Raw genomic sequence first — 18,606 nt, 5'->3', positions numbered from 1 at the left:
ATTTCAAACCATACAGATATAACCAACACAAACCTTTTCAAAATGTTCAATTAGGATTTCTACCACAATGTTGCAAAACTTGATATCCATGATGGCAGCAACTGTTTCCTCTTCTGGTCTGAGTAATGTGGGTCCAAAGCAAACACCCAGGTTGCTAATTGTCATAAGATTCTTTTCACTTTTGTTAGAAACGCTGTTAAAAAGATAGAAAAAAATATGGAACAAAATCACAATAAAACATTTATTATACAATAGATGTAATTATTTGAAATGCTAAGACGATCAAATAAACAACAAGAAATAGAAAAAATTGCTCTTTTAATAAACAACCAAGATGTGTAACTTTGGATAAGATTCATTAACAAACAAATTACAGCCTAAAATCATAACATACACTTTACATATACATGCCAAACTTGGAGTCAATCTAAAATTATTCAACGAGTGTTACTATTGAAACTCCATTTCATCCATTTACACTGGCTGGTCAAAACTAATCCCTTCTACAAAACCTTCCTATGCAAATTCTCTCTACCTCCTAGAGCACAAATCTAATGTTCATTACTTATTTCCTTTGCACTACTTGCTCTAAAATCCTCACTTTTAAAATTTTCATATCTCATTAAAATGAGGGGAGTTTAATAAAATCTGAGAGGGTGAATGGTGGAGGCAGTTTAAAGACTGCATCACAGAAGGCTGCCTAGGTAAAGTGCATTATGGTATGTGTAGGATGTGGAAAGAGATACAACATGGTGGAAAGATCGATGAAAATGTTTCTTCCTTTTAGAAATAAAAGCTTACTTAAATTCACTTACTTCACTAAATGCTGAATCAATATCTTGAGAACAACGAAATTAGTCTTTGGCAGTTTATGGACCAAGCTGTGAATATCATGTACACGCTGGAACAGCTGGTCTTGCTCTAAAAAGAAAAAATTAGAATGAGAAAATGTAAATATATTAATGCACAAATCCAATACTTTTGTCACTCTGCAAGACACATTAGAGCTTTTGGTACTTACTAGCTGAAGCAATGAAGGCACTGTGAAGCTTGTATGTCATGAGAGGTTCAGGAAGATTACGAAAGTACTGCTTGATAGCAGACGTAATAGTCTTCACCTCCCACTCAGCAGGATCGTCTAACATTAACTTTTCTGCTTTCCGACGATCTAGACCTAACTGTAACAGTTTTGTCACTTTGCTGGATACACCAACTAATCGGTATAAACCATGATCCTCCAACCCTGAAAAACAAATAACTGTATGTTAAAGTTATCAAAACTATTCATTTATCCACAACCTGTCTGCTGTCTGTCACTTTACAGCAGAAGGTTCTACCAATGAGATGCAGAATTAAAGTAAGCATTTCTCATTCTGTCCTTCCATCTCACCATAATTTTCACCTATTTTCACACACAGTCCCTTATAAAAACTCTTGGTTCCAATCTCCTTCAATCTACACTACCTTAGTATTTGCTTTATGATTTTATCAAAAAGGTATAAAATATATTTTTCAATAAAGTTTCAATAGGATACATATCTAGCCAGTAATGGGTATTTATAATAAATCTGCTTACAACATGTTCATTCTTACCTCTACTTTCAAGCATGGCTATTGCTTTTGTAGTAAAGCTTAACCCAGCTTCATCTAGCGACGTCTCTTCTTGAGATCCAGGAGCTCCACATGGATTAGCATACATCTGTGGTATTGTGATTCATCGTTATTCAATATGATTAAGCTTCAGTCTTATCAGTCTTGCAATCATATAAAGTTGCTGAAAGACTGTCAAATGAAAATTTAGATTTAAAATCTATTACTGTGTTTGAAAAGCAATTATATCATCACTATAACCAAACTATCCAGCAACTCTCCCTTTTCAAACTAAGCAATAAAGCCATTTCTTCTATAAACCAAAGAAGATCATTCCCCCATCTTCAGTACATATGTACTGAGTTGTGTTTAAATTTTAAGCATGTCAAAAAAAATACCATAATAAATTCAGTGATTCAACCTCCTCATTCTAACCTTTCTTCCTCATCTCATTCCATTTGCCACCGACAATTCATTAAATATTTTACTCACAACCTTACAGTGTAATACAAATAAAAAGAGAGATCTACGAATAGTCTTCACTCACTGGCTCCTTCCCATCCATGGCATCCAGCCAGTGTTTTCGGTCTTCCTCAGACAATGCTTGTAATGTATACTGAACGCCTGGTTTATCTTGAGCCGTCAAATCAAAGCAAAACCTCTTGTCTATGCTATCTGACATTCGCCTGACGCACGACCTTAGGACTATGGTTTCTGTTGAAGTCTGAAACAGATATCATTGAACAGCGATAACAAATGCATGAGTTAAAATTATTATTTTTGCAATATCTATAAATCATTATAAAGAATTGGTGCTATAATTCTAGGTGAGTTTTTAGATTACTTCTGTAATTTCAGTGATGAACAGGGAGAAAAATTCAAATTCAAAACTTCATATTTCAGAAGAAAATAAAATCAAACTTACAAACTTGCACTGTTTATGGATGTGAGAAAAGGAAAAAGAATCAGTAAGATTAACTGAAAATAAAGTGCAGAAATTTGAAAATAAGAAGAAAAAAAAAATCAGTATCATATAATTAAACCTGTGAATATCAAAGCAATGGCCATTCCTGACTAACATCTCTACTGTGCAACAAACTTCTCAATTTACCTTTACTTAATCTATGTACATAATTCAAGCTGTACACACAAACTCCTACCTAATTTCTTTTTTATCTACCTAATAACTCATTTGTACTTCCAGGAAAGGAGTTTTACACTAATATGAGCCTCAACTTGTGACCATTCCCAACTGTCACACAACCTCTTAAGTCTATCTAAACAACTGGCATTAACCATGTCCTCAGTTATTTCATTCCATTCATTCACCACTCTTGCACTATAAAAGTATTTCTCTACATCCTTTTTAACAAGTTTGTTTCTTACTTTCAAGTTATGTCCTATTTACACCTATGTTCTTTCTCCTGCATTAAAGCATTAAGTCCTTTTACCTTTAGTAAATACATTTTCTCAACATCTGCATCTCTCTATCTGTCTATGTATATCAAATATGCCTTTCCTACTGTCACACAACAGAAGCATATACAGTATCTTCTCAGAGTATTTTAGATGATGAAGACCCCCACAATATTGAGTCATCCGCAACAAAGTTCACAATGTTTGCTGAAGTATTGTGCATTCTAATTAGAATAGGGAATAAGTGAGGGAGAAGTTACTGACTTATACTTTGAAAACAAAGGGCAGAAAAAGAGAGATAGTTGCCTCTAAAGTTTATGAATAAAGGGAAATCAAAAGTATAAATTCATAAAAAGGAAAAGCCAAAGTAACACAAAAAGATGACTTTTGGAAGACTAGTTAGTGTATAATATACAATATGTAACATCAATGGGAACAATTAATGTCAAAAACAAACTGATGTAAAGTGCATGTATTGATTAGTATATAATACAGAATATCCAATTCATTATATAACCAATGAATAAAAATAATGTCATGAAATGAACCACTATGTAATGAATTTGCATTAACTTCATTTTGAAAAGATGTATTGCTTATTATGACTTGCCTCTTTATATCTCTTATAGCTCTGTGCTTTTGTCCACACCAAACAACTCTGACGTAGGCATGGGAATGAATGCCACAATACCATCAGAAAATGAAATACTCTGAATATCAATCTATATATCACCTCTACTTGAGAAAATCAACACCCAGAAATACAAATAATTTAGATGGTATGATAGCTTAACATATGATGTGTCAAAGTAATACTGTACTGTATTGCTATCTGCATGAAACTAAGGTATTTCAACATCCAGTGTTCTATGCCTACCTTGTATATGAGGGACCCCTTGAGGAATTTCCCCCAACTTTAAAGCATTACAGATAATTATTCTATCACCCAAAGACCCCTTTTGTGAGGCTCCTGCAGCTCTAAGGCTGCAATCCAAACAAGAGTAGTGAGATGATAGACTCCTTTGGAACAAGAAGGTCTTGATAAGACAGTAATCTTTTTCATCCACTGATGATGACAAACTTCCTAAAGGTGACTTATCAACCATGGTATAATCATTAACAGGTGGAGTCCATTAACATCTATCATTATATATGACAGTGTAAGGAATGACAGTGGTAGAAGAGAGGTGTGGCAGTAAGCTGAGTATGATTGTGAGGGCTGACCAGGATGTGCCGAAATGGTTTGGACATATGGAAAGGACGAACAAAGAGAGAAGATAATATACACATCAGAAGTGAAGGAAACAGAAGGCTAGAAAAGACTAAGCAGATGGAAGTCACTGGAGCCTGAACATCCTGGAGGATAAGTTCATAAGACAATGAACTGGGGATTATTACAGAATACGGGACAACACGCAGTCACTTGGCTGAACTAGGGCATATGAAAGTCACAAGAAACCAAGGAATGGCAAGCAGGGCTTAACCACAGATGGGGGTTCTAGTTTCAGTAAATTGTAATGACAGTTAAAGTGTGGATGTCAACAGGTTAAATTGTTGTTGCTCTGTTCCTGATGCTACCTTGCTGTGGCAGAAAATGATGACAATTACAAGAAAAAATATCCATATCCTCAACACAGATTTTTTTTTTTATAGGTAATTTGCTATTTCAAACTTTAGAAGCCATTCATTACATGATACACCTTCCTAACATCATGCACTGCCTTTAGGCATCACATTTCCAACCCATCTACTCTTTCTTCTTCTTTTGAATTCAGTACCCAAGAATCAAATCCATACAACACAGTTGAAACTCCTATACCCAAAAGGATATCAATCTTTGCAATGATGGATGATGACATTTCCTTTCACACACTTGTCAATGTATACAGGACTTTTGCCCCCCCCCTCTCTCGCAATGTAAATGTATGTCTCACTTCAGTTCCCAGTGTTTCTTCTTGGTGCCATGTCCACTCCCAGGTACCTAAACTCACACAAACCTTTCCATCTTATCTCCCTGCTACACTTAATTACCTTACCTTTATTCACACTAACTCTCCCTTTCCTCCTTTCACAGAGTCTCCCTAAATCGGGAACCAATTTTTAAGTTTTTCTCTTCTGCCTGCCATCACATTTGTGACATCTGCAAACAGCAAATGACTCAACTTCCCCTCCCACCATTAGCATATTGCATACATAGCCCTCACTTTAAGACCCTATCTTTTACTTCCCTCACCTACCCATCCATGATCAAATTCAACAACCATGGTGACATCACACAACCTTAATACAGATCAACCTTTGCTTTAGATTCAATCACCTTCTACCTGTCTCTAACTGTCTCCCCAATGCTAACACCACTCATTCAACATCTCACATGACCCATAATGCCTATGATGCAACTTCCATACTGAAGGCACCCAAACGCTTACTACAAAGTTGATCTGTGCTACACTCAAAAAGATATATCCACATCCCCACCACACTTCTTGACCTGTGATCCCACTCAGCAGACACGCTCTTATTTGTGAGCACTATATGAGCCCCACAGAAGGGGATCCTGGAGCAAGAAGGTAAGTTAATGCAAGGCATAAAAGTGAAAGAAAAAGATTTCCCCTAATAAGTATTCTTCCTCCTTAGAGGCAACTCCTGATGGGGTTCCCTCACATAAAAGGCTCTATGGACTTTATCAGAGAATAAGCCCTTAGCAGTTGAAAGTGCCTGCTATGCAACTTACAATCTTATGTTGTATCTGGTTGTAGGGGATCATAGTGAAGACACGGTTCTCCTTTTGGTAGAGGCAGTAGTGTTTAGTCCAAGTTGTTCCAAATGCCTCTGATTAGAATAAAGAAATTCCAATGATATCAATAAAATTATAATGGTGGGTCATACCTATATCTAATTACCTTAAATGTACATCCTAATATACCAGAAAATTCATAAAAGTGCACCAAGACCTGAGGAGGTAAAGCTAGGGTTCATTTCTAAATCTGACTCAAGGAATGGAAAAATAGTCTCATCACAGGCAATGAAAATCAAATGGTTTACAATGTTGAAGACAGATACTGGAATATGAAATGTAGAACATGTGTGAACAGAATCATGATTCAGCTTTATCTTCAACCAAGCAATAGATGAAACTGGTAATCTCGTCTGGTTGGATTAAAATCCAACATTTTCCAAAACACACTGTAAAACAGTACAAAAGTTTGGGACATCATACATACATTATATTAATTCATGTTTCTCCTCTATCTTCACACCTTAACTGAGGATTATCAAAATAAAAAATTTCTGTATCTTTTATCAGTCTACTACAATTTCACAAAACTGATCGATATCTAAAGTTTAAGAGGTAAAGATAGCGCACTGCTACTATCCCCATGTCATTCACTCAGGAGAATAAGAAAAAAAAGAGAGGAAAGAGAATCAAGCAATAATACAGAGCCTTATTTTCCTTTCCCATGAAGATAAAATAATGTTACAAAATTAATGCAATAAGCATTTTTATGGTGCCTTACTTTTTTCCATTAGGAAGAGGTAGCCTTGTCTGGTGTACATCTTGTCCATATTGCCAGGATCCATCGATTTCTGAGGGAAAAAAGTCCTATAATCAACATAAAGGATATCATGCATGAATAATGCTGGATTGTAATTTGTACATTTCTGATTACAGAACTGATGCAGTCCGAAATTGAAATATCCATTTCTAATTCAAAGACATTTTTAAATCAAATCAAAAGTAATATTATGCATTTATTCACTTGACTTCTTAATTAAAGGTGATGCTATACCAAAATATTCCTAATTAACTGCAATCACTAGTAATATAACCTTAATATGGAATATTCACATAAGGTGAAAATTTTCCCGTCACAAAATGAATGAATAAAAATCCCAGCCCTGGATTAACAGTCACCATGCACTGTAAGAATGTAGAGGAGAAATTCATTCATTAAAAGTGTTATTTGCTGGCTTATTTACATACACTAGTTGGTTCCATATCAGTAGCAGGGAGGCTGGCAGCACTTTCTATACTGATTCATTACAATTATCTGTATCAGATATCTTTAAACCTTTGCAACTTTGCAGTTAAATGGTACTTATGCAAGAGCAATCTTAGCATAATGTAAATAGACTTAGGTAAATGAGTACAAGTTTCCTGTATGTGTTGCACAGCCATTTTTGACAAGTTATATATATATATACCCCTAGGGATAGGGGAGAAAGAATTCTTCCCACATATTCCCTGCATGTCATAGAAGGCGACGAAAAGGGGAGGGAGCAGGGAGGTGGAAATCTTCCCCTCCCATTTTTTTCTTTTCCAAAAAAAGGAACAGAGAAGGGGGCAAAGTGAGAATATTCCCTCTAGGGCTCAGTCCTCTCTTCTTAACGCTATCTAGCTAACACTATCAATGACTGATAACTATAGAGTTTTCATTAATCTAAAACTCTAAATATTTCCATTACATCCAGATAAATATTCATGAATGATTAATCCAGTCAAGTAGTTGCCTGTCATATGGCAGGAGGACATGACAAACAGAAAGCACAACACACCAATTACTGTATTAAAATAAGATTTAAATGCACTGCAAAACTGAAACACATAAAAGCAAAAACACAACACATTATTTGAAATGAAAACAATTACTTTAACAACTTACACTGAAACAGATGAAATAAGACAAATAATCAATATCAATTAGATACAGAAATTCAAAGTATTGCTACATATTTCAAATTTAAGAGTAGCAATTTGAGGTCATAAAAGAAACCTGAGCATTACAAGACAAAAGTTTCAGAGGACAATACTCTGTCTCAATAATCTTAAATCTATTCTATCAATAAAAATGAAGAGTGAATTCAATGAAGGATAATGCCTATATATCATGGACACACATCCATACTCATTATATTTTCATTCATCTACTATCTATAACTAACCCAGGACCAATTTCTCTGAAAGATTCCTGGTGTTATCCAGGACTCTTCTGAAGGCTCCCACAGCCGAAGATGCACTATTTACAGTAGCAGAGAAAGACTCCTTTTGAGTGAAAAGTTCTTTGATGAAACTGTACTACCAATGATACAGTCTCATCAAAGAAAACTTTTAAATCACAGTGTAACTTCGAATAAGTGGAACCCAGAAACATCTACCTTTTCCTTTTTTCCAATATATCATCTCTGTCTTTCTCTTTTCACTTCTCCAACTACCTATTTTACTCTCTCTCTTTGTCTCTCCCAGACATGAAACAAAACAATGCAGTGTTGTCTGGGATATTAAAAAGTTGAACCCTTATCAGAAAAGTGTTAAGTGACCTACTTAGAATGACCCACCAAGATGAAATGAAAAGACATGCATGCGTTAATTACCCTTATTCCCAATACTAACTATTTAACTACCAGTATTTACTTCTTCCAAGATTATATTACTCAATAAGCATTATGGGAGAATAATAAAGATGTAGGACCTAATAAACCAAAGCAAAAATATAAGCAAAATAAATGACATCAGCAGAGAGCCTGCACAATGACTTGGATAAAAAAATGGTTTTTATGATCATCCTCAGAGAGTACGAGGTAAATCATGTACAATTCTCGTGTCTTGTGATAAACTATGATGTGGCTTATCAATGATAATGCCTGTGCCAAAAGATAATTAATACTAATAATAATGAGTGCTACTTGACTTATGCTTCATCAAGTTATTTCTAGTAGTTACAGAAAATAAGGAACCAAATCACTGGCGTCATCACTTAAGTCGACAGGCGTCTTGCAAGGGAGTACAGACACAAGTGTTATTCTCACAGCTGTTGATGGGAACAGTAGGGTTTAGGTTTGAACACATGCTCATTACCTGAAAGACAAGCATTATAAGGCAAAACTATAATTCTCATTATGCAATCTTTCTACTCTTAGAAGGCAATTATGAATAAATCCAACTATTCAGAAGTTAAGTAATCAGCAACCGAGGAAAGGCTATGGTACCACTTAGTAATTTACACATGAAAAGTTTTAGGCAAAGAAATGCTACAAAAGTAATTTAATGTTTAAAATAATTAATGAGTTTATTAGACAACACAGACAAGAAAGGAGTCAAACCAAACCCATGATAAAAACAGGAAGGGACATTACAATTACCATACAAATGAAGTGAAAAACATGTACATTACACAAGCTACATGGCAACAAGCCCCACTTAAGCCCTCTCCCACACTCCAGAGATCTTGATACAATAGCCTGCTTTGACATGATTACAAAGAGATATTTCTACTGAGTACACAATATGTCAAAATGGAGGATTGGCATTTTCTCAGGCAAATATAGTAAGCTTCTTCACAGCAATACCATGATGCTTATTATGGTTTCTGAGCACAGTACTGTATACAATTCCCTAAAAAAAAAGGCTTTCAAGGCCACAAAATGAAGCCTGATCATAGCACATGACGAGAGTTGGGTGACAGAAAACAAAATATTCATATATAATGGGTTTTGGGTAAAAAAACACATTGTTATAATTTGTCTCTCTGAGTGGAAAAGTACTGGAGGGAGAGAAATGGGAGAATAAGGCATGGAATGGTGTATGTGAGGGAAGCATGTACGGACAGGTATACGTGGAGACCCCTTTGGCCACCCCTTTGATGGAAGTTCCCAGAGGGAACAACCGTCGGAGATATAGATAAATAGACAGACGTAAATATACAATAATCATGCATTTTTCTTGTGTGTGATTTCATTTTGCATATACTTAAACACACATCAAACTTTATGTTGTTTCCTAAGCATGATTTTACCCACTCTATATGTATTATTTACATAATTTTTACATATACATATCTTTATGAATCATATGCATTACTATATATGTATTCATATATCATTTACTTAAAGAGAACTTTATTTCCATGAACAACTGAAAAAAGAACCTTATCTTCATCATATATATAAAAACTAATACAGAGTTTGATAAACTGTTTTTTTGTTTATATATAAAACTGACTTCAACGGTAGCCATATAAATTTGGTTTCTCACCCTTATGACGCCATTACACCCTCTAACAATAAATGGATGCCTGTGATGTGTGAAACTTTTTCACCAGTGTTGTATGATTGCTGATGACATCTATGGATAAGTGATGGAATCAACATCAACATGGAATTCAAATAAGGACTAGAACTATTAACCCTTTTATGAAGCAAGCTGCAGTTGCATAAGTAGACTCAAACGAGGTATGTCAAAGTTTAAGGGATGATTGATTGAATTACGATACTCTACTCCTATTAAAAAAAAAAGGTAAAGTTCTTCAATAATGATGAAAAATATTTGACAAAACATTTGGTGAAACCAATATGCTCCCAGGGTCAAGAACCTGACACTTAATGAACTAAGAGAACATATTTGTAATCCTCTCGCTGTCAATTCAAAATAGTGGTTAAGAATCTAACAGCAGAATAAAATATGCACATGCATAACAATTAACATATAATCAATGGAGTGTGGGCGTGGGTTAGCGTGAGTTAGTGAGAAGCAGCGGGAGACACATTACCGTCTTACGCACCTCCAGCATCTTGTTCTTCAACTGCACAGACTCTTGCCGAGTTGCTTCAAAGTTCTCACGTGTCTATACCATCAGTGAAAAGAGTAATAAAAAATAAAATAAAAAGTTATAAGAATAAAGAAATATCAAAAACATGCAATCAAGTAATGTGTAACATATACAAATATAAATTACAAAAATAGAAAAATCAAAAATATTATACAAATATATATATATATATATATATATATATATTTTTTTTTTTTTTTTTTTTTTATACTTTGTCGCTGTCTCCCGCGTTTGCGAGGTAGCGCAAGGAAACAGACGAAAGAAATGGCCCAACCCCCCCCCCCCATACACATGTACATACACACGTCCAGACACGCAAATATACATACCTACACAGCTTTCCATGGTTTACCCCAGACGCTTCACATGCCTTGCTTCAATCCACTGACAGCACGTCAACCCCTGTATACCACATGACTCCAATTCACTCTATTTCTTGCCCTCCTTTCACCCTCCTGCATGTTCAGGCCCCGATCACACAAAATCTTTTTCACTCCATCTTTCCACCTCCAATTTGGTCTCCCTCTTCTCCTCGTTCCCTCCACCTCCGACACATATATCCTCTTGGTCAATCTCTCCTCACTCATTCTCTCCATGTGCCCAAACCATTTCAAAACACCCTCTTCTGCTCTCTCGACCACGCTCTTTTTATTTCCACACATCTCTCTTACCCTTACGTTACTTACTCGATCAAACCACCTCACACCACACATTGTCCTCAAACATCTCATTTCCAGCACATCCATCCTCCTGCGCACATCTCTATCCATAGCCCACGCCTCGCAACCATACAGCATTGTTGGAACCACTATTCCCTCAAACATACCCATTTTTGCTTTCCGAGATAATGTTCTCGACTTCCACACATTTTTCAAGGCTCCCAAAATTTTCGCCCCCTCCCCCACCCTATGATCCACTTCCGCTTCCATGGTTCCATCCGCTGACAGATCCACTCCCAGATATCTAAAACACTTCACTTCCTCCAGTTTTTCTCCATTCAAACTCACCTCCCAATTGACTTGACCCTCACCCCTACTGTACCTAATAACCTTGCTCTTATTCACATTTACTCTCAACTTTCTTCTTCCACACACTTTACCAAACTCAGTCACCAGCTTCTGCAGTTTCTCACATGAATCAGCCACCAGCGCTGTATCATCAGCGAACAACAATTGACTCACTTCCCAAGCTCTCTCATCCCCAACAGACTTCATACTTGCCCCTCTTTCCAGGGGCATGAGAAGAAAGATCATGAGAGGCAAGTGTTTTGGGAGCAGCTGAATGAGTGTGTTAGTGGTTTTGATGCACGAGACCGGGTTATAGTGATGGGTGATTTGAATGCAAAGGTGAGTAATGTGGCAGTTGAGGGAATAATTGGTATACATGGGGTGTTCAGTGTTGTAAATGGAAATGGTGAAGAGCTTGTAGATTTATGTGCTGAAAAAGGACTGGTGATTGGGAATACCTGGTTTAAAAAGTGAGATATACACAAGTATACATATGTAAGTAGGAGAGATGGCCAGAGAGCATTATTGGATTACGTGTTAATTGACAGGCGCGCGAAAGAGAGACTTTTGGATGTTAATGTGCTGAGAGGTGAACTGGAGGGATGTCTGATCATTATCTTGTGGAGGCTAAGGTGAAGATTTGTATGGGTTTGCAGAAAAGAAGAGTGAATGTTGGGGTGAAGAGGGTGGTGAGAGTAAGTGAGCTTGGGAAGGAGACTTGTGTGAGGAAGTACCAGGAGAGACTGAGTACAGAATGGAAAAAGGTGAGAACAATGGAAGTAAGGGGAGTGTGGGAGGAATGGGATGTATTTAGGGAATCAGTGATGGATTGCGCAAAAGATGCTTGTGGCATGAAAAGAGTGGGAGGTGGGTGGATTAGAAAGGGTAGTGAGTGATGGGATGAAGAAGTAAGATTATTAGTGAAAGAGAAGAGAGAGGCATTTGGACGATTTTTGCAGGGAAAAAATGAAATTGAGTGGGAGATGTATAAAAGAAAGAGACAGGAGATCAAGAGAAAGGTGCAAGAGGTGAAAAAGAGGGCAAATGAGAGTTGGGGTGAGAGAGTATCATTAAATTTTAGGGAGAATAAAAAGATGTTCTGGAAGGAGGTAAATAAAGTGCGTAAGACAAGGGAGCAAATGGGAACTTCAGTGAAGGGCACAAATGGGGAGGTGATAACAAGTAGTGGTGATGTGATAAGGAGATGGAGTGAGTACTTTGAAGGTTTGTTGAATGTGTTTGATGATAGAGTGGCAGATATAGGGTGTTTTGGTCGAGGTGGTGTGCAAAGTGAGAGGGTTAGGGAAAATGATTTGGTAAACTGAGAAGAGGTAGTAAAAGCTTTGCGGATGATGAAAGCCGGCAAGGCAGCAGGTTTGGATGGTATTGCACTGGAATTTATTAAAAAAGGGGGTGACTGTATTACTGACTGGTTGGTAAGGTTATTTAATGTATGTATGACTCATGGTGAGGTGCCTGAGGATTGGCGGAATGCTTGCATGGTGCCATCGTACAAAGGCAAAGGGGATAAGAGCGAGTGCTCAAATTACAGAGGTATAAGTTTGTTGAGTATTCCTGGTAAATTATATGGGAGGGTATTGACTGAGAGGGTGAAGGCATGTACAGAACATCAGATTGGGGAAGAGCAGTGTGGTTTCAGAAGTGGTAGAGTTTGTGTGGATCAGGTGTTTGCTTTGAAGAATGTATGTGAGAAATACTTAGAAAAGCAAATGGATTTGTATGTAGCATTTATGGATCTGGAGAAGGCATATGATAGAGTTGATAGAGATGCTCTGTGGAAGGTATTAAGAATATATGGTGTGGGAGGCAAGTTGTTAGAAGCAGTGAAAAGTTTTTATCGAGGATGTAAGGCATGTGTACGTGTAGGAAGAGAGGAAAGTGATTGGTTCTCAGTGAATGTAGGTTTGCGGCAGGGGTGTGTGATGTCTCCATGGTTGTTTAATTTGTTTATGGATGGGGTTGTTAGGGAGGTGAATGCAAGAGTTTTGGAAAGAGGGGCAAGTATGAAGTCCGTTGGGGATGAGAGAGCTTGGAAAGTGAGTCAGTTGTTGTTCGCTGATGATACAGCGCTGGTGGCTGATTCATGTGAGAAACTGCAGAAGCTGGTGACTGAGTTTGGTAAAGTGTGTGAAAGAAGAAAGTTAAGAGTAAATGTGAATAAGAGCAAGGTTATTAGGTACAGTAGGGTTGAGGGTCAAGTCAATTGGGAGGTAAGTTTGAATGGAGAAAAACTGGAGGAAGTAAAGTGTTTTAGATATCTGGGAGTGGATCTGGCAGCGGATGGAACCATGGAAGTGGAAGTGGATCATAGGGTGGGGAGGGGGCGAAAATCCTGGGAGCCTTGAAGAATGTGTGGAAGTCGAGAACATTATCTCGGAAAGCAAAAATGGGTATGTTTGAAGGAATAGTGGTTCCAACAATGTTGTATGGTTGCGAGGCGTGGGCTGTGGATAGAGTTGTGCGCGGGAGGATGGATGTGCTGGAAATGAGATGTTTGAGGACAATGTGTGGTGTGAGGTGGTTTGATCGAGTAAGTAACGTAAGGGTAAGAGAGATGTGTGGAAATAAAAAGAGTGTGATTGAGAGAGCAGAAGAGGGTGTTTTGAAATGGTTTGGGCACATGGAGAGAATGAGTGAGGAAAGGTTGACCAAGAGGATATATATGTCGGAGGTGGAGGGAACGAGGAGAAGTGGGAGACCAAATTGGAGGTAGAAAGATGGAGTGAAAAAGATTTTGTGTGATCGGGGCCTGAACATGCAGGAGGGTGAAAGGAGGGCAAGGAATAGAGTGAATTGGATCGATGTGGTATACCGGGGTTGACGTGCTGTCAGTGGATTGAATCAGGGCATGTGAAGCGTCTGGGGTAAACCATGGAAAGCTGTGTAGGTATGTATATTTTGCGTGTGTGGACGTATGTATATACATGTGTATGGGGGGGGGTTGGGCCATTTCTTTCGTCTGTTTCCTTGCGCTACCTCGCAAACGCGGGAGACAGCGACAAAGTAAAAAAAAAAAAAAAAAAATATATATATATATATATATATATATATATATATATATATATATATATATATATATATATATATATGTTGTATGGTTGCAAGGCATGGGCTGTAGATGGGGTTGTGCAGAGGGTGGATGTGTTGAAAATGAGATGTTTCAAGACAATATGTGGTGTGAGGTGGTTTGATCGAGTAAGTAATGAAAGGGTAAGAGAGATTTGTGGTCATAAAAAAAGAGTGTGGTTGAGAGAGCAGAAGAGGGTGTATTGAAATAGTTTGGTCACATAGAGACAATGAGTGAGGAAAGATTGACAAAGGATATATGTGTCACAGGTGAAGGGAATGAGAAGTGGGAGACCAAATTGGAGGTGGAAGGATGGAGTGAAAAAGATTTTGAGCTATCAGGGCCTGAACATGCAGGAGGATGAAAGGTGCGCAAGGAATAGAGTGAATTGGAACGATGTGGTATACCGGGGTCATCGTGCTGTCAAGGGATTGAACCAGAGAATGTGAAGCGTCTGAGGTAAACCATGGAAAGTTTTGTGGGGCCTGGATGTGGAAAGGGAGTTGTGGTTTCAGTGCATTATACATGACAGCTAGAGACAGTGTGAACGAATGTAACCTTTGCTGTCTTTTTCTAGCACTACCTCGTGCGTGTGTGGGGGGAGTGGGTGTCATTTCATATGTGGCAGGGTAGCGACGGGAATGAATGAGGGCAGACAGTATGAATTATGTACATGTGCATATATGTATATGTCTAAGTATGTATATATATGTATACGTTGAAATGTATTGGTATGTATATGTGCGTGTGTGGACATGTATGTATATAAATGTGTATGTGGGTGGGTTGGGCCATTCTTTTGTCTGCTTCCTTGCGCTACCTCACTAACGCGGGAGACAGTGACAAAGTATAATAGATATAAATGAATATATATATATATATATATATATATATATATATATATATATATATATATATATATATATATATATATTGTGCATTGCATTCTGAGCCTGAAAACATGAGTACATAAAAATAATTACTCTATCTAATGCACTTTTCAAGCATTCCTCCAACATGCTGGTTATTCCTTATGGCAAATGGTCTGAGTACAAAGACAATCATGTGAACTTCACAGAGCTCAAATTTACACCATGGTGATCAGAATTGCAAACACTTCAATAATAGATGCAAATAATTTGTAATCATGAGTAAATTAAGCCTTGTCAAAAGGTTAGCCTACCTTTTGTACTCTGACCTGAAGGTCACGCATGTAAGGGTTGCAGTCATTGAAAACCTCGTGACCTTGGTGATAGAATGTCAGCCATCCATACATATAACTCAAAAGCTGTAAAAGAAGGTAATATTAAGTACTGAAAAAAAATCAATGCAAAGAAGTATTTCATCTAATGGAAATCAGATAATTTTCAATGTCATATGATAGTTACTCTCCAAAGCCACATTGATCACACTTCCAAGAAGCCTGAATGACAATATCATAATAACCTTCTTTTGACATTACATATGTTTCTTTGTATTTTCTCAGAGATAAAAATCCATACAATGGTCCACGCTTTCGCTCTCACCACTGCTAGATATTAGTCTAATATATGCTAAAATTTTTAGGCCAACCTCAATACCAGTATTCAAAACATCTAAGCTGAAGGTGTACTTTCCATGAATTGACATAGTTGTGGCTGAGCAAATATCTAATATGGCAAAGCAATATCTAAGCAATAGAAAATACTCTCAGTGAATAATTCAAGTTAACGAAATGCATCAAACTGGGGAAAACCTAAAAAGACTCCTTTCTTGGATGTTTTCATCACTCCTTTGGAATTTATGAAATCTGATTACTGAGAGCAAAATCCTGAAATTCTAAACCCTGATATAAAAAAGAAATATATGGTATACATAGTTTGAGAAAAAGCAATGCAGATCTTATTCATCACTTTATTGTTCACCATATACTGCTACCAAATATCACAACCCATTGGTAATACTTGATATATTAGTTTGATGATTATGTTTCTGATTATTATCATTATCCTAAATTTAAATTAACATGCTCATGAAAAAGACTTTGCACTGTCTTCATTTAATACTGTATTTCAATATATAAGCAATATGAAATGCTTATAAATCATACTGACATAAAAGACCATGCAAATGCCTAGATCATGGTGGGTGAGGCTGTCTGAATGGGTAGGGGGTGTTTGAGGGGCGCAGAGGTGAATGAATGGATAAGGGAGCGAGGTGACTGAAAGGGTGGGGAGTGCATGAGGAGGGTACAGGGTTCAAGAGGGGGTGGGGAGGTGCACGAGGGAAACTGGAAGCACAAGATGGGGTGAAGTGCACTTGGGTGTAGAGAGACGAATGAGAGGGTAGGGGTATGCAAGAGTAGGTAAAAAGTGCATGAGGATTTAGGGTTGGGAGGTGCATTGGTGGATGTGGAGGGAGTAGAGAGGTGCATGAGGAAGTAAGTGGATGCATGAAGTGATGAGGCTCCAAGATTATGGGGAGTAGGACTGAGCAAATATTTTCCACACACATAACATAAAGAAGCCTCGTTCTCAGTAATAACAAAACACAGTATCAACTTCATAGACATGTGAAGGAAAAAAAGGCGAATAGAATTTTTAAGTTAGACTGAAATCTGTTGTTTCCACTTTGACTCATGACAATTTCAATTTCATTTTTCTTCAATGTCAATGGCAAGCAAATGCAATGTTCACATAATCAATGTCAAATGATACTTCAAACTGAGCAGAATCCTGTCAGTAAAACTGCAAGAATATCCATTTCATGACAAAAGATCTTTTGTCAAAATCAATGCAGTAACTGTGATGACGTAATGGAGAAATTTCCCTTATAATCATAATCATAATCAAGTGAAGCAGTGACTTTGACTTATTCTTTTCATAATAACATCTTTGCAACATTATCAGAAAATTCTGATTTATACACAAATGTAAAATTTCTAATAATACTGAACACGTACGTTGTCCATAAAAATGAAGAAAAATTTAATGTAAAACTATGTCGCTCATCACCCTGACTTAATAGGCAAACTTCATAATCCATGAATACTTACATTTACGAGGGGCTATGTAAAATGAGAGTAAATTACCAGCAAATATCACTGACAAGCAAACTTCATGATTATAATCAAGAAGGAAATCAAGAGAAATGGAAAGGAACAACTTATCCAAATGTTGGCAGCTTGGGTTCTGAGTGTGGAGGTCTTGCTTTTTATTATTCTGGGCTTCTGTGAGAGTGAGGCCAGCTGGTGAGAGGTGAAGGCAAGGGAAGAGTTAGGTCAAAGGCCTCCCCCACATGTGCGCAAGGTAGCGCTAAGAAAAGACAACAAAGGCCACATTTGTTCACGCTCAGTCTCTAGCTGTCATGTATAATGCACCGAAACCACAGCTCCCTTCCACATTCAGGTCCCACAAAACTTTCCATGGTTTACCCCAAACACTTCACATGCCCTGGTTCAATCCATTGACAGCATGTCGACCCTGGTATAGTATCCACATCGTTCCAATTCACTCTATTCCTTGAACGCCTTTCACCTTCCTGCATGTTCGGGCCCCGATCACTTAAAATATTTTTCACTCCATCCTTCCACCTCCAAATTGGTCTCCCACTTCTCCTCGTTCCCTCCACCTCCGACACATATATCCTCTTGGTCAATCTTTCCTTACTCATTCTCTCCATGTGACCAAACCATTTCAAAACACCCTCTTCTGCTCTCTCAACCACACTCTTTTTGTTACCACACATCTCTCTTGCCCTTTCATTACTTACTCAAGCAAACCATCTCATACCACATACTGTCCTCAAACATCTCATTTCCAACACATCCACCCTCCTCCACACAACTCTATCTATAGCCCATGCCTCGCAACCATACAACACTGTTGGAACCACTATTCCTTCAAACATACCCATTTTT

At 37.5% G+C, this 18,606-nt stretch overlaps 1 protein-coding gene across 17 annotated transcripts in view; it reads right to left on the bottom strand.

Annotated features, from left to right (window-relative positions):
- The window catches only part of Graf (GTPase regulator associated with FAK), a 174,892-nt gene that overhangs the window by 31,246 nt on the left and 125,040 nt on the right, over positions 1 to 18,606 (bottom strand). For 12 of the 17 annotated variants that reach the window (XM_071691771.1, XM_071691775.1, XM_071691761.1 and 9 more), the window contains 9 exons: positions 15,892 to 15,996; positions 10,554 to 10,628; positions 6,525 to 6,594; positions 5,741 to 5,838; positions 2,138 to 2,314; positions 1,594 to 1,699; positions 1,022 to 1,243; positions 816 to 921; positions 34 to 193 (listed from right to left, as the gene is read on the bottom strand). In XM_071691771.1, coding sequence (XP_071547872.1) covers positions 34 to 193; positions 816 to 921; positions 1,022 to 1,243; positions 1,594 to 1,699; positions 2,138 to 2,314; positions 5,741 to 5,838; positions 6,525 to 6,594; positions 10,554 to 10,628; positions 15,892 to 15,996 — 1,119 coding nt within the window. The remainder of the gene's footprint in view (positions 1 to 33; positions 194 to 815; positions 922 to 1,021; positions 1,244 to 1,593; positions 1,700 to 2,137; positions 2,315 to 5,740; positions 5,839 to 6,524; positions 6,595 to 10,553; positions 10,629 to 15,891; positions 15,997 to 18,606) is intronic. The other 5 variants (XM_071691776.1, XM_071691762.1, XM_071691766.1 and 2 more) reach the window with 1 other exon arrangement.

This window comes from Panulirus ornatus, chromosome 51 (genome assembly GCF_036320965.1).
Source record: "Panulirus ornatus isolate Po-2019 chromosome 51, ASM3632096v1, whole genome shotgun sequence".
In the NCBI taxonomy this organism is placed as follows: domain Eukaryota; kingdom Metazoa; phylum Arthropoda; class Malacostraca; order Decapoda; family Palinuridae; genus Panulirus; species Panulirus ornatus.
The sequence above is the reverse complement of the archived record's forward strand: the minus strand, read 5'-3'. Positions and strand labels throughout refer to the sequence as shown.